At 43.4% G+C, this 17088-nt stretch overlaps 1 protein-coding gene across 2 annotated transcripts in view; it reads right to left on the bottom strand.

The window, feature by feature from the left end:
- Nucleotides 1–17088, bottom strand: part of LOC144798897 (scaffold attachment factor B2-like) — a 42437-nt gene that overhangs the window by 11199 nt on the left and 14150 nt on the right. For both annotated transcript variants that reach the window (XM_078669992.1, XM_078669993.1), the window contains exons 8-14: nt 14522–14619; nt 13928–14077; nt 6782–6864; nt 5586–5698; nt 2430–2515; nt 939–1075; nt 224–523 (exon numbers count right to left, since the gene is read on the bottom strand). In XM_078669992.1, the coding sequence (XP_078526118.1) occupies nt 224–523; nt 939–1075; nt 2430–2515; nt 5586–5698; nt 6782–6864; nt 13928–14077; nt 14522–14619 (967 nt within the window). The remainder of the gene's footprint in view (nt 1–223; nt 524–938; nt 1076–2429; nt 2516–5585; nt 5699–6781; nt 6865–13927; nt 14078–14521; nt 14620–17088) is intronic.

Consider the following 17088-nt stretch of genomic DNA (forward strand, 5'->3'; position numbering starts at 1 on the left):
TTTCAAAAATTGATTTGAAATGTTACTCGTATCAGTTGATCCACATGAATTCTTATCAGATTGGAAACCTAAAATCAAATCCCAGCCAGCAGGTCGTTTTAAAAAGTGACAAGAACAGCAGTACGGATTTTAAAATGTACCAAATTCCCTTCCATTCTTTCAAAGAAGGCAGTGGCTGCAGACAACCCCTAGGAGCGCGGGAGCCGCGGTGCCCAATCCGTACCTGCCGTCTAGGTCATAGGGCCTCCTGGTGGCAGACCTGCGTTCCTGCTCGTAGCGCAGCTGCTCCTCCTGCCGGCGCAGCTCGTCTCTCTCCCGCTGGATGCGGAGCTGCTCCCGCCTCCGCTCCTGCTCGATGCGCTTCCTCTCCATCTCCAGGCGCTCTCGCTCCATGCGCTCTCTCTCGAGACGGGTCCGCTCGAACTCCAGCCTCTCGCGCTCCCTGTGAAGCCTATCGCGCTCTTCCCGCTCGTCTCTCTCGCGGAGCATCCTTATGCGTTCTCGGTCTCGACGCTCACGGTCTCTACGGGAAAACACCAAAAAGAAGCAGGTCAGGACCAATTTCATCCACGTGCTTAAGAAAACCAGAAGCAAGCACAAACATGCATGTTCAATCTTTAGACCCTCTTCTTCGCACGAGTGAGCCCTAGTAAGCGAAATGAATACAAATTACCCTGCTAAGTGTAAATAGGACACCGGCAAGGGAACCTATTCATTTGAAGTGCAGTATTAATGTACTAACTTCACAATGGTAGCCAGTTGCAAAAAGTGTGGTTTAAATTGAAACAATGAAAAATGCCCTTGTAAGGCAGTATAATTGTACAAATATGTTCTTAACAATGTGTCCGTTGTGATGTAAGACTTTAAATTGTTGTATAATTTAAATAACTAAATTTAAAACAATGAAAGTTCCTATGACAATTGGCATCCCAACTTACCGTCTCCTTTCCATTTCTCGAATATCACGTTCCCTCTGTCTCTGGCGTTCGCGATCACGCTGCTCTTTGATTTTATCAAATGACAAAATATTTTTCTTCTCTTTGCTGTCAGTCTTTCTATCTTGGCTCTTTGTAGTCTGTAGATGATGGAAGAAAAAAAGCCACACCATAAAACGAAGGAGCCTGTGTGTAAATGGATTATTCATAAGTACACCAAAAGGCCACAGTAATTAGTATGCCAGGGTGTTAAATTCCGTTCCACTCGCGGAATTTGGGTAATTTCGCATTCCGTGGAGAATGCGGAATTGCCAAAAATTCCGCGGGTGAATTTTTAGCTTATTCACGCCCTCAAAATGCATGTTCGCGAGATTTCTCCCTGAACATGCAAACAGCCTCTGCGAACAGGAAAAAAGCATTGCAAACAGGCAGACAAGCAATTCCGTGTGTCCGCGGCACTTTTGCGTGCTCGCAGTTTTACAAGTTTGTGTAGCGATACTACGCAAGTTCCGCCCACCCCTAGTAATTACCCAGTTTACCCAAAGAAGTGAATCGGGCAAAGCCTAAAAAATAAAAAAAATCCTGCCTGATCTGGTTTATTCCAGGGCTGACCATATTATTACAAATCTGTTTTAACTGTGGGAGCATACAAAGCATGGGCGGCAGTCGACATTACTTTCTGCATTAACTCCATATTAGGCAGAGAGGTATCCCCTAGGAAAGAGCTATGCAGAGTCTTGGGAACATTATGCACCACTTTCAGGATAGGATTAGTTTCCGAGGGAAGTAACCTAAGAGAACCATAAGCATTACAGATCTATACAAGGAACAAGTTTAAAGATGGGGGGAGTCAAATACAAGGAAGTGGATCAAATTTGACGTTTGCACACGTCAATTGGGCTACAAAGTTCCTGCATGAGTTGGAACAGTTGTGCTACTGTTTCTTTCATTTCCGTCAAAGCAGCTCTCCTGGAGGTATGCCCACTCTACTCCTCCCCATCCGTTAATAAGGGATGTTCGACAGCAGCTAGACCCAAACTCTTTTTGCATTAAGTACATAGAGCGGTCGGAGATTATGGGGAACTATTTATAATGGTCTTGAAAGCCCCCATCCCTTTTTGGACTAGGGGCTGTTAACATAACAGCCAGGGTAGGATTTGTTTCCCTAGTCTAGTGTGTCAGGGAAGTCTCCCACTGCACAATATTTAAAGATGGCAGAAGAGAATTTTCAAATTGATTGGCAACTGTTTAACCAAATGAATCCATTTCTCACAAAACAAATTTGGATTACTGCTACAACAATGTAAGCAGTTTACCAACAACATTGATCAGTTATAAAGCAGTCACCATTAAATTGGATTATAAATCAGTACCCACTAGTGGACAAGAAAGTGCTCACTTATTCAAAGCCTCTCCTCAAAACTTGCTTACTGATAACCTATCGTATTCTGATGCAGTTTGGAAAACAATTATAAGCAACTGAATGGTACTTACCCTCTCTTTAGAAGCAGATGTTTTTAAACTAATGACAGGCTCGCCTTTAGATTTATCCATAACCACTGTCCTTGCTCCTTTGCTTCCTAAATAAAATTAAAGACAACTCAGTTAACATGGCAAATTCACATATATATTTAGATGCCATGCAATAAAAAAGTGGTCTAATTATTATTATTATTACTGCAAATAAATAAAAGTAAATTTTTAATTGTAAAACTTAAAATATAGTACCTTAAGAAAGATGGGCGTGGTACTGTTCTTTAAAATTATGCAAGTTAATGGGCATTAATACTATATGATAGTAAGTGAAATATATTGACATTACAAGTGGCTGTACTCAGGATTGGGATACCTTTACTAAAAAAAAGCAGCCAGTTAATTTTGGAGTCTGCACCGAATGGTTCACATGTATCTAATATATTACCATCCTGATAGGACGTGCCTCAAACCCTACCACCACCACGCTCGACCACGCCCACTTGCCCCGCCTCGGCCCCTGCCCACCATGCCTGAAAAGGGATTTTGCCTGCTTTAGTGTTGGCTTTTTAAGTCTCGCCTAGCGATGCAGCGCTTGGGCTGTCTTGGCAAGTTCTATTGTTGTCGACTTGGGTGCCCAAGAGGGAGAGATGTGCATGCTCACGGCATGTCTTGTCTGGCATTCTCAGCTTGCGCCCGGACACACCTACAGCTTGCTTGCAGCGTTCCTTTATTTTCTCCTCTCAGGTACTATTAAACATATCCATGTAGAAGGTGGAGCCTAGCCCGCGACAAGAAACCGGCCGCCTGTCTCGTTTTCCTTGTGTATTTCTGGAAAGTCTGTGTAACATGTACAAGTGCAGTCCTCTGCTGAGACTTCTCTGGATGGGCAGGGTTCTTGTTGGTTCACGTAGAGGCCCACACCGTCTGTACACTAGCCTCGCTGTGACCTGAACTCTTTTCTATATACTACGCAAGGAAACACAGCATGATAACTAAACAAGCATTTGCAATACAATAGGTCTCGCATTTACGCGAGTTTAAGCTATTGGCATTGTAAACGACAAATTGTCATTTACAATGCCAATGGCTGAAACTCGCGTACATGCAAGACCTATTGAATTGCAAATGCTGGTTTGGTTGTAGGGGTAGAAAAGTGACAGTCCACTTGGACCTGCATTACTGGACTCTCCATTAGTCTGAAGGTGTTCGGTTCTATTGCAGGTTTTATATATGCTCTTGCTCCTTGTACTATCCTGCTAGTCAGCCCGTACATTAATACCTAGATACTTTGCTACGTTCCAACTTGTTCTGGTTTGGACAAACTTACTCCTCTGTGAATCTTACATCAAAAACTATACCACTTGTCTTATTGTTAAATTCCCCTTTGGAATTTCTGTACATTTCTGTAGGATATTAAGTAGCTGTTATAACTGGAGCAAGTACAAACATTTCACCTGTTTGCTGAATACAGGGCATGTAGGTTAGTGTTGCAGTAGAGCGTAACCCCTCTCTATTAAGGTTATTTGCTACTGCAGTCTCATACTATGGCTCTGTGAACTGGGCCAAGTGCAAACATTTACAATCATTGCTGCATTGGTCTCCAAGGGTGGCTAAGGCAATAAGCTGCCCACGGAGATAGTTGGGATGCCAAAAATACAGAAATAATGCTAATCACTCAAGTAGACTGAAGTACTTCAATTACACCGCACTACTTGACACTAAATCACACGAGTAGAATGCAATACTGTTTTAATGTAGGAGCTTGGTGTCCTCAAGTCTCTTAACAGAGCTTCAGCACCCACAACTCATGGCACCGCCTTGAAGACTTGCACAAATGAGGCACTGGTCCAGGTAATCACCCCACCAGGCTTAGGCGGGACAAACGCTCAGTTTGCTTTTTACTTCAATAAAGACATGGAAAACACCGTAGTTTGACCAGGACATTTGATCATCTTCGACACGCTGGTAAGACTAGGGCCATGGCTTCTTCCGGCAGCTTTCAGCAAGAGCAGGTTCCCTAGGCCAGAGAGGCAGGCAGACTGACCTCAAAGGGTGATTCTCTTGGCACACCCGCTACACTGGCCTTTCAGCAGCAGCAAACTGCCGATATTGCTATCATTTAGGACGATTGTTATTTTCTTAATGAGAGCAGATTAGGGAGGCTAGGAGATTCCTTCCAAACTCCGGTCACTACTTCTTACTCCTACTATACTAGGAACAAGAATAGATTCTCCCACAGGACAGCCTATTCTTGCAGGAGCAGGAACACATTCTCTCTCCCCCCCCTTCAGCAGACAGCACAGGTTCCAGGTGCTGTCCTGCCAGTCCAGATCACACTGCAGAGTGGTGTAACTGTGATAAAGAGGCGTGGTTTGGATGCCAGGTTTATACATTATTTCCAGGAGATGTGTGTTCTGTGGCTTCCAAACTGGTGTGGTTAGTTCTTTCACAAGACCGTTTCTGGAACATCCTTAGTGCACTACCGCTACAGGTTATATGGAGACATATCCAAACAATGGGCACAAAGTAAGTGCTAGTTCTTAGCAAGGCTAGCAGGCTTCATGAAGCAGCTTTAAGGTGTAAAAGGGCAGCCGTGGTCTAGACCTCTACCAAGTGGTGGTGCTCAGAAAGCAGTCAGCTCTCCTCTGCTAACAATGTCCAACTGGAAGGTGCCAAAGGAGCAGCCTCGAATGTGGCAATACTCCACTGTCTACGGTAAACAGCCCTCACCCTCAAACTTATGCCATGCTCACACAGTGCTCTCACCACACACTGCTACCACCACACACTGCAGTTTAACCAGGTCAAGGGCACTAGTTGACTGCCTGCTAAGAGTTTACAATTTGTGCGCCCATCAAGTATTGCCAAATAGGTCATGAACATCACATCGAAGGGTGCAGGTCCCAGGCCATGCGCACATGCTATGGTTAGTGCAACACCATGGCTGAAATAAAGTCAGGCTACCAGACTTCAGAACCTTGCCCACGGTCTTTGCGGTACGAGTTACCCATATTTAAAAAAACAGACTTGGAAGTCTAATACACTACTGCACCACCATGATGGGCGGAGAAATTCATCTGACACTCTGAACCTTTAGAAGGTATCTAGTCTTCTACAGTTAAGTTATTTCAGCTTAACCACTGCTTGGAGAATTAAAGCATTCACATAACGTACCTGATTTAGTAGTTCTAGAATGATCAGAAGATGTTTTCTCATCTTTGTCCTTTTTGTCGTCAGACTTCTTAGAATCATCTTTTTTGTCATCCTTCTTACTGCTTGATGAGGACCTTAAAATGAGCCACATTAGGTATTAAAAGAAAATAGTGTGGACATGGACTATGGGGCAAACAATGATTAGTGGCAAGTCAATCTGGTTTACCTACTAAAAGATGTGCACTCAAAAGTAGACAAGTTAAAAAATGTGCTCAGTAGTACACCTGCTATTATGTGCCACAAGGAATTGGGTGTAACACCATTATCCTTTCACATGCATCCAGCACCTCTGATGCTTTGGAGTAGTGTCTGGGTAAAAGAGGAACCAGCCCTGAATCGTGACATAAACCATTAAGATTTTTAAACATTAGAAAGTGTCAACCTTCTTTCATGTTTATTTTTGTTAAAAAAATCTTTTATGTGCTCTTTTATGACTATCATTTCGCTGAATAAAGATTTGACTGACTGACCCTGATGAAGGGCTGTATTTGCTGTGTGTGGTGTAGTGTCACTTTCACAAACATCTAGATTTAGCAATATTGAAACCAAAGTTTCAGACCAAGTACATGAGCCTTCTTTAGCTGGAACCAGCAAAAAAGGCCTAAGGAAACATTCTGTGTGCATATGGGATCCTCAATAGAATATACTTAGGAAAGAGCAAAAAAGATGACCAAATAATAAAAAGACTTAATATTGAAATGGAGACAATCATCCATTGGCAAATTCAAATGTCCTTAATAATCGTTAAGTTAAAATGGGAGCCGTAAACGAAACAAGTGTTAAGAGCGTAAGCAGTCAACATTAGTTTTACAGTGGGTTGAACAAAGGCACTTTATGTTGAGCCAATACCAAACTAAAGACTTAGACTATTTGTAGATCTAGCACAGTGATTACCACCTTTTGAGTAAAAAACGTTTATGGTAAGATAAAAAACTGTCACGTTTCCTGGGGTTAATTGTCTTTCAAAGGCTGGGTTACTTTATTTATAGATAAGTTTGGATTAAGTCATCAAAACTTAAACACCAGCATTATGTAAAATAATCTTCCGACTCTCGATATACTCGAAATGTAAACCAAATAGTGGGTTACAACAAACCACAAAAATGTGTACTTATTGCGGAAAAAGCTAACCACAATTGCAGTATAAAGATAATTACTTTTCAGACTTTGTGGCAGCAGATTGATCACCGGATTCCTTTTCATTCTTCTCAGGTTTTTTGCCAGCTGGTTCATTCTTTGCCTAGAAGTTTTTAGATACTGGATGGTTAATTATCGAGACAAGTTTTTTTTTTTTTTTTTTAAATTCAGTCCCGATACGAATACCAGTTACAACTAAATACATACCCCCACCATTATGAACCAATATAGTTAAAAAAAACTAACAGCACAGTGAATACGCGGTATACTTGCATGGCAGAGCAATGGAGACATTAGGTTTAATATATAGTCACTAATTCCTTTAAAGTTGAAAAGAAACGCTTCAATGCTCCTAGCAAACTCAGCCGACCTGATGGCTTCCAAAGGAAGGCTTCATCCAACAGGACCCCTAAATATGGAAAAGTATACAGAGAGCAGAAAGGAGGATATTCCTGGGCCCAGTACTCAGACCTATCAAAAAGAATCCTACCAGCAATTTATGCTACTGAGCCCACAAGAAAATCTGTCCTTAGTACAGAAGCTACTGTTTATCGCCCTCCGAGATAGCACAATAATTGCATGGGGCGAAGATTGCAAGGTACATCGCTTAGCGGCTCCCCTCAGCAGACTGTTCACAAAGCGGGGCACAAAGAGGTAAGTCAATAAATTACCTGGGGTCCAGTAGGCCAGTGGCCTCATGCTGTGGGGACTCGTTTAGGTCAACCACTAACTGAGCTTAAGCCAGCCTAGGAAGAATCTCCAAAAAGCAAAAGAAAAATGCTACTTCCCAGTATGCATCTGTTCTTGGCATGTAGGGCTGCAGAACCACACTATTGCAATAGATCACCATCTGGTGGTGGGCCAGGATGATTACACTTTGTTGTCTTGGAAGAGTGTCTGTTGGATGACTCCTCCCTTAGGTCGTAGTGCGCATGGGAATAGACTCCATCTTCAGAGTGTTTTAACCATTGGGCAAATGATGGAGTTGTACGAGTACAGATAAAGATGACCATGTGTTGTGTATCTAAATAAGATAATACTGGAACAGATACAGGTAGCCGGGGAGGCGTGTGTGGTTCTGCAGCCCTACATGCCAAGAACAGATGCATACTGGTAAGTATCATTTTCTGTTTCAAGGCATATGGGCTGCAGACCACACGCTATTGCATAGATTACACAGCAGTTTCTCCCTTAGCGGCGACCACCCGCATCTGTTGCAGTAGTGTAATGTTTAGAGTACAGCCCGGCCCACACTTGCTTGTTGTTTTGCCTGCACATCTACACAGTAGTGTTTTGTAAATGTGTGCGGAGTAGACCATGTAGCTGCTCTACAGAGGTCATCTAATGGTATATTTCCTTGGAATGCCATAGATGCCCCATACTTACGGGTAGAACGAGCACTAGGTGAAATGGATAGAGTGCGTTTTGCTTTTTGGTAACAAATTTGAATGCACTTAACAATCCATCTTGCAATGCCCGATTTTGAAATAGGATTGCCCTTATGTGGAGGAGAAAAGGACACAAACAGTTGCTTAGTTTTACAAAATGGTTTTGTCCTATCAATGTAGTAGAGAAGCGCTCTTTTTACATCTAATATATGTAGAGCTTTCTGCAACTGTTTGCAGTTGGAGAAAAAAATACTGGCAACTCAATAGATTGGTTGAGGTGGAAAGGTGAAATGAACTTTGGCAGAAACTTTGTATTTGTTTTAAGAACCACTTTGTGATGAAGTTGTATAAATTGTTCTTGAATTGTTAATGCCTGGATCTCACTTACTCTTTTAAGTGAGGTAATAGATACTAAAAAAGCAAATTTCCATGTAAGAAACTGTAATTGAGGCGTACGCTAAGTTAGATCTTTGCAGATCTAACAGGTAGCATATGATGTTTTGTATGTAAACATCTATGGGGTTGATGTTATTTGTGAAATATACAACAAACCTTTTCCACTTTGCGCCATAACATGCTCTAGTGGTAGGGCGTCTTGCTTCTTTTATGCAATCAGGTGGTAAATTTAGGTATCCAAATTCCAAGACCTCAGGAGCCAAATGTGCTCCCCATCCTGTGAGAAAGGAGTCTGTGGTTAATATTACTTGTGGAACAGGTTCTATAACATTCGGCCCTTGGAATGGGTTTTGGTGTTCCACCATTGCAGAGAGCGATATGTCAGGTCGTCTACCACCACCAAATCTGTTATTTGTTGCTGAGCCTGTTTCCACTGACTTGCCAAGCCTTCTTGTATGGGGCGCATTTGTAGTCTTGCGTATGGTACTATGAAAATGCAAGATGCCATCATTCCTATTAGTTGCATGAACACTTGAGCTGGTAGTGAGTGTTGTGGCTGGAATCTTTTGATAAGATCCTGCATATTTTGTATTCTTGTTGGATTGGGGTACGCTATTGCCCTGGAGGTATCTATTGTGGCACCTAGATACTGCGGAGACAGGAACGGTTGGAGAGGTGACTTCTTTTGATTTACTGAGAATCCCAGTTTGTCTAACAGGCATACCGTTTGATGCGTGTGCTGTACACATTGGTTGTACGACTTGGATTTTATTAACCAGTTGTCCAGATATGGGAAGACATGAATGTTGTCCCTTCTTAAGCGTGCTGCTACTACTGCTAGACACTGAACACTCGAGGTGCTGTAGTTACTCCGAAAGGGAGTACCTTGAATTGGTAGTGTTGACCTAGTATGAACCGTAGGTACTTCTGTGCAATTGATAGATGGGAATGTGGAAGTAGGCATCCTTGAGATCTAATGTGGCAAGGAAGTCGCCTTTCTTTAGCAACGGTAGAACCTGTTGTAGTGTGACCATATAAGAAGTGGTCTGATTGTATGCACAGGTTTAGGGGCCTTAGATCTAAAATAGGTCTGAGGGACCCGTCCTTTTTGAGTATGAGAAAGTATACAGAATAAACTCCGTTGTTTTGGGACTGGTTCTTTTGCATTCTTTTGCAGTAGAGATGCCATCTCTTGTCTTAGTAGTAGGTGTTCTTGTGACATGGGACGCTGCCTGGGTGGTATTGTTGGAGGAGTGGAAGTGAGCTTCAGGCAATAACCTGACTGATGGTCTAGATGGGTATGCATCGTCTTGTGGCAGATCTGGTGCATTATAATCTTCCCATGGGTCACCTGATGGCCTAGGAATATCATCTGGGTCATTAATGTCGTCTATGGGATGTTCACTCTATACCCATTGGCTCCCGATGCTGTCCAGGATAGACTTTAAGGTTCTTTGTCTCACCCACTGTGCCCTTCACGAATCCGGTACAGAAGACACCAGGTCTCTTGTATCTCTTTATACCCCTGGCAGGGCTTTGCGCTCTGCCAACAAGAACCTTCTGTCCATTCCGCGGACGAAGAAGGCCAGATGGGGAGGGAAGGCCTTCTTTGCCCTTCCCCGAAGCTTTGGAACCTTCTTCCTGACAAGCTCAAGGGTCTTGCGTCTCTTGATCACTTCCGCAAAGCCTTAAAGACCTGGCTCTACACCAAAGCATACCTATAGATTCCCCCTTGGTCTCTGCACTGCTTTCAGCCTTTCCATCCCATACGCCTTGATGCCTCTAGGCAAAGTTTGCGCAATACAAAACTTATTTCATTCATTCATACCCCCTGTGAGTAGCTATACTCCTCATCCTCATCTTGTGGTATAAGACTGTGTACTAGATGGTGAATGTACAGGAGAAATGTCTATTGGTATTTCTACTTCTGTGGGGGAAGTTGGAGCATGTTTTTGTGGTACAAGACTATGTGTACTAGATGGTGAATGTACAGGAGAAATATCTATTGGTATTTCTACTTCTGTGGGGGAAATTTGAGCATGTTTTTTAGAGTAACTGGCGGTGGTTTAGGATAGTCCATTTTCCTCTTTTCAGGCACTGTAGTGATATGTCCAGTCTTTGGATTAATATGAAGAGTCTCTTGCTTTGGGTCAGGTTGGAAAAGCTATTTCAACTGGGGAAAATCCTTTTTCGGCGCAGATTTATCTGATTTGGGGTCAAAATGCTTAGTTTTTACAGTGTCTATATGCTTTGGAGCAGGTTTTGGTTCCGAAGACTTCTTATTTTTTCTTAGGATCCGTGCTCTTTTGTTCCCGCGGTACGTTTGGACTCATCGACGCTCAGAGCGGAAGTATGTTCGGTACCGGAACAGTCTTCAGGTCCACTTTTTTCGGAACCGGGGTGGTCTTTGGTTCGGTAGCTTTGGGAACCTCTTCGGTGCCGAACTTTTTCAGCTCGACCACTTTCGGTACAGATGGATGCTTTGGTGCCGGTGTTAATTTTGGCTTAAGGACTTTGGCTCCAGTCCGTCTGTCCCGAAAAGCAGAGTCAACTGGAGGCTTTTTTATATTCTTCACTGCCGAGCCAGAAGGCGGAGCGTCAGAAGGTTTTGGTCGGTGTGCACCTGGACCCGAAGGTGGAACCGAAGCGTGTCCCGGTATGGTGGGGTGAACAGGGTCGACGCATGTACTCAAGACCTGTTGACCAGCTGGAAGATCTTAATCTTCAGATTGATCCTCAGCTCCAGAAGCGGAATCCCCTGTTTCGGAAGCGATCGGATTGGAGCCTAGTCTATGATGAGGTCTGGTGTTGATGAAGATGACTGCGCCATTACTCTTCGACGGTCCCTGATTGTTTGCTTGGACCGGAACAAAGCGCAGGCCTCACAGTCTCGACTCTCGTGATCTGGAGATAAGCACAGATTCCAAACCTCATAAAGATCGGTGTGAGGGAATGTGTCCACACCGAGGGCTCTTCTTGAAGGGTGTTCTTTCCATGAGCCAAAGGCCGAATGGCGCAGTTGGGCCAGACAGCCCCGACGAATGCTGGAATCCAGAAGTGAAGCCTTTCTGCGACGCGGATAACCGGAATCACTGTCTAAGACTATGCCGATGGTATTATGATTGATTTATAGATTCGAAAAGAGATCGGTAACAGGACCGAACGATGAACACATCCGAGCCCGATGGCAGAAAAAAACAATCTGAAGATGGAGTTGATGCCCATGCACACTACGATCCAAGGGAGGAGTCATCCAACAGACAAAGACTCTTCCAAGACAACAACAAAAAGTGTAATGATCCGGGCCCACCACCAGATGGTGATCTAATGCAATAGTGTGTGGTCTGCAGCCCATATGCCTCGAACATTAACATTTCACCAGACAGCTTTTTCTTGTGATCTAGTGGCCTCTTATAAGCCATCATAGACAAATAAAAACTTCTCCTAAACTGCAAGGTACTGTGAGTTCAGCCATGAGGTAACCATGTGCTCTAAAGCAATAGGAGTCAAACCATCTAGCTGGGTTTTGTCCCGTCACAGGGAACACTATAGGAGAAAACAATCTCCTGCACCTCCGTATCCACATCGCAACATGGCTCGAGACAATAGGTCAGTAAAAGGCCGTGCTTGTCAACATTTTGCCACTTCAGAAGCAAACCCGAGGATTTTCTGTAAGGGTTACTCCAAAAGTATCAATGCCCCACTAAAAGCATCTAGAAATCTAAATAGATTTGGTGGGTCTCGATGATCCTTATTACAACATATGGAAAAAGTCACAAGTTTGCACTACCCCGTGACTTAAGGCTGGAAAAAAAACTAAAAATAAAGTTGCACACCCGAGCCAGACACTAGATGGCGGGAGTATGCACAGCATGTGTATACACGGCTACATATGCCACGAACATTTGTTACTATTTCAGATTAATCTCAACCCAAAAAGAATTTTGCACAATAAAAAACAATAAAAAGCCTCTTGTTCGAGTGGACAGAACGACAAAAAACGGACATCAAGCACATGTAAGAGGCATTCACTTGCTATAAATTAGCTCGATAGAAACAGATCCCTACCCCCCCTCACCCCTTGAATAGCACTTGAAGACCCTGCAAGAGCCTGGTCCCTCACTAGAGTAAAAGGACCCACCAAATAGCCAGACACCTCGGTGGCCCTATTTTTAATTCTTTCAGCAACACAAGAGTCAAAGAGCCTACAGCAGTCTCCTGGACGGACCGGACCACACTCGAACGTTCCTCTGGGCAGATTCATTGCGCATGCACAACTACCAGACCAGACTCTTGAAACTAGAGTATCACTGACCCGAAAACAGAAACAGCCTCCCCAAAGCGTTCAAGAATTTCAACAAATGATCACTCCCCGAGCCTTGACCACACCCCTTCCTCACCAAACAGAGCAATACAAGATCTAGACCCGCAGGTCAGTAGGTACAAAAAACATATTGATGACCCCCCCCCCCCCCCCCCCCCCATCACTGCAATTGAGAATGAACCATGACCATGCAGGCAGGATCACTTTCATATCTGCCAAATAGTAACACCAGTTAAGCCACATTGATGCTAGCATCAGACAATCTCAATTATTCAGCAACAAAATAACCACAATTTACAGCAACTTCCACCAGACCAGAAAGACCTTGAGTCCCTATTTTATCCAAAGAACCACTGCCAACCATATGGCCCATCATCTGCAGGAGACAGCAGCCCCCAACCTCTGGGGCCGCTAAGCAGCGTTTGACAGTCTCCCACCCATCCCCATACAAAGCCTTCACGATTTTGGAATCCAAGGACACTCCGATGGATCGGATCTTTCCTGTCTGGTTGGACTCTGCATGGAACCTATAACTTCGACCCAGGAGCCCTAAACCTGCAGAGTAGTGCAACGATCCTCGCTGAGCACGGCCCTCTTAAATGCATTCATAACACTTCTAGCCAGCATCACCGCAGTCACACCAATGCCCTCTTCTAAGCTAACGACACAGCTAATTCGCTCAGACAGGACGCCCAACACCAGCATTAGGTTCCATGTCTGCAATACTGAAATCACCCACTGCATAAATACCAACTGTCTGAATCTCAAAACTAACAAGATTGAAATACTGAAGGAGCTCCACTGGCTCCCCGTAAAACAATTAGCACAATTCAAAATACTCACACACACTTTCAAGGCACTACATAAAACTGGCTATATGGGTAACTGCAAATGACCAGACAAATTCCATAGAAAATGGTGAACCAGGGTGTCATTGGTAAATTGAGCTTCGTTCAAAAAGGCAAACATTTGGGCCTCAAACTCCTGGAATCTTTTAAGTTGAACTAGGTACCACCCACCAAACAAACATTAGGTTTTCAACTTCAGAAATAATTTACCTTTTCCACAAAAATCATCCGTCCGTGCAGCTCGGTTCTATGAAAATGAGTAATGCATTTTGTGGCTTCTTCTGATGAAGACATGGTGACAAATCCATAACAACGGGCACCAGGACTGCGGGCATTAGTCACAACTTTTGCACCAACCACCTAAAAATGAAGTTAGCTTGGATCTTAATATTCAAATAATTAACCAGTATTCTCATAGAACAATTGGGTAATAGAAGGACACTTTGCAGTAGGCCAGACACCATCAAGCAAGCAGGGAGTCCCAGATTATTCAGAAAAGAAAGTAATTACATTACCATCTGCCCAATAACCATATTAATTTAATACATGCAAACAAAATGTGAGCATTTTGTATAAACAATCTAAAACGCTGAACATGGTCATTTAAAATAATCTATTGTAGAGTTTCGATAGCTGGAGACTTTAATGTGGCTTCTAGTCAAGCTGGCTTATCTCCCCAGCCACTCCTTCCTCCTTCTAGTCTGTTTTTTATTACTTTGACCATTACATCAATCTGGGGTATTCACAGTAGGGCAATCAAATAAAGGAAAAGCTTAGTCTTAGCAGGGCTGTAAAACCACATACTTTTCCATGTTTGCTGAAAAGGTTCTTCAAATCTGTAGCTCTTGTTGTTGAGGACAGTCCACTGACCCAGAGGTTTTTACCAGACGCTGGACTAACACCTAAAAGGGAATTAATCAAGAACACATTAAATACATGATTTGCTGAAGAGAGCAGTAAAATGGAGAAAATGGGGAAAAGGTTATGAGGGAGGGGAGACTAGTGTAACATGCTGGCTGAAAGAAAATAAACAAACCATTCTAATTTTCTTGTAGGAAGCAGTGGCTTGACTTGCATGAATTCTCAATAGAACATTTAAAAAGAAGTGGTGTATTTAGATTCAAACAAATAAAACAAATGAGAAAAGTAATAAAGAAATTGCTATGAAAAAATATTTTGATTAATAAAAGGTGGAATTTTAAACGCAACCCATTATGTTAAGCATCAGTTGAAACGTTAAACCAGCCCCGCAACTCAAACCTGGTTGCTGTGCTCCAAGGTCAGCAATGCAGGCTTTAAGGCCACATCCTTTCCCCTATAAGCATGTATAAAACAAATACTTGGAAATGTAATTCAAAAATGCAGAAGCAAAGAAAGAGCCCGCAAAGATGTAAAAGCAGTGGTGATTGTGCAGAACCACAAGCTGTCACTAGGTATCCCATGGGCCCACTTTTGGCCACATAGGATACTGCACCATGCAACATGGTTAGGGTAAGGATATGGATCAGCAGTGAGCTACCAACTGGGAAGTTACGGATCCATGTTCAAGTCTGCAGATGGCTCAACGTTGAGCAACAAGGATAGATGCGCTATATAAATTCAAGTGAATAATTTAAGACATAAGAATTCACGCAGAACAGCGTGCTAGGGGAATGAGGCACACTTGTCCTTTGAGGGCAACCATAGACTAGCTTGGTTTTTTAGGGCATTCGCCGATTGGAGAGTCCTTTTCGAAGGATACGCTCAGCTGACTGACCCTGGTTGCTGTTGCCTTAGTCAATGCTCCCTTTCAGGACTTTGCTTCTACGAGTGTCGCTCTGGGCTCCTTAAGACATCTTCTTATGGACCTAGACGACTGCAGTCCTCCGGTTCTTCTGCGATGTTGTCATCCTCTCCACTGGAGACCCAAGTCTCAGAGCAATAGAGGTGGCCCCTGCATGTTGTGGTTCGCGCATCTCTGCCTCGCCCTTACTCTGAGGGTCTTGGGTGATAACGCAGAGCGTCTTCGCTGCTGTGGTCGAGCGGTAGGCAGAGGTTGCAGACTGGATGCTGATCTTTCTGGGTGCATTTGTGGTAGCAATTGGTGATAACCTTGAACAGTGTTTTGTCCATCCCTGCGAGCGCATTCTCCGTAGAACGTCGAGATCATGGTCGTAAACCGTTATTCGTTCCAGTTACCTGACCTGTAGTCAGGTGTAGCTGAAAACTTGTTTTGTCAATTTTCTGCTGTTTTCCCAGATTCCTCTTCCAAAAACTCTGGAACTCTCCGGCAACGATCCAGACCCAACGGCGGAAAAAAGTACCTGAAGATAGCAACCAAAGGTGGGAGTTTACAGAGGAAGCACATCAACGTCACGAAGGACACCAAATTGTGATATGCCTACGACCACCTGGGCCACCACAAAAAAAAGGAGGAAAAAAATGATTCCGGACGCAACCACTAGACAGCGAAATAATGCACAGCATAGTGAGTCCAGAAAGATTCACGCTGCAAAACTTCAGTTTTCTCTGGTAGTAGCAGGCTGTGCACCAGGAGGCCCAGAAAATACATCAAAGGGGGCCGATTTTTTTTGTACGGGCTAGAGTATGATTGGGTTTCACTCACATCGAGAGGGATAGTATATGGCATTACTGACAGGCCTGCTCACACTGGCACTGGGGAAACAAGTGCCAGTCTTGATGCTTTGATGCTCAGGTAAAGCCCTCTAAAACTTTCTGGTCGAGTTTAGTATACATAACTGCAAAAAGCATAAAACTGCCAGGTTGCAGAATGGGCGAATACTTTTTAAACTGATCCTCCTTTTTGTTCAACCTGGGACACCTTAAAATACCAGAGAGAACAGGCTTTGTAATGTTCAAAAGAGCTTTTGGGTTTGATTTAGAAAACTTTTTAAATAAATGTAATAGCTTATAAATTTCCTCCATCAATAATTACAATCAAGGCCACATATAGTCAACACATGATCCTGGACTTCCCTTTTGGTTCACAAATGGCATTGTCTTTATAAGGGGGTGGGGGGCCGCAGGAACATTTCCGAGGTCGTTTAAAAACTCACTTGTAATAAATACTTTGCACTTAACGCGATGTATTAAAGGTCAAGGCCACTGGAATTATGTGGCAGGAGAGCACAAAATTATGTGGCAGGAGAGCACAAAATTATGCTGCAGGATTGTCAATTTTGTGACAAGAAAATGCAAATTATGTGGGATCATGTGCCACATTTTATAGAGTATTAACTTTTTTGTTTTATCATTTTTGCACATGGTAATAGTCTGTTCAAAGATCTCATGACTACCAATGTAACCATAAGCTAATATACAACTATTGGGGGTCCCTATATTGACTAGCTAAATTACTACCCGTACGCTGT

The sequence above is a fragment of the Lissotriton helveticus genome, chromosome 12 (genome assembly GCF_964261635.1).
Source record: "Lissotriton helveticus chromosome 12, aLisHel1.1, whole genome shotgun sequence".
In the NCBI taxonomy this organism is placed as follows: domain Eukaryota; kingdom Metazoa; phylum Chordata; class Amphibia; order Caudata; family Salamandridae; genus Lissotriton; species Lissotriton helveticus.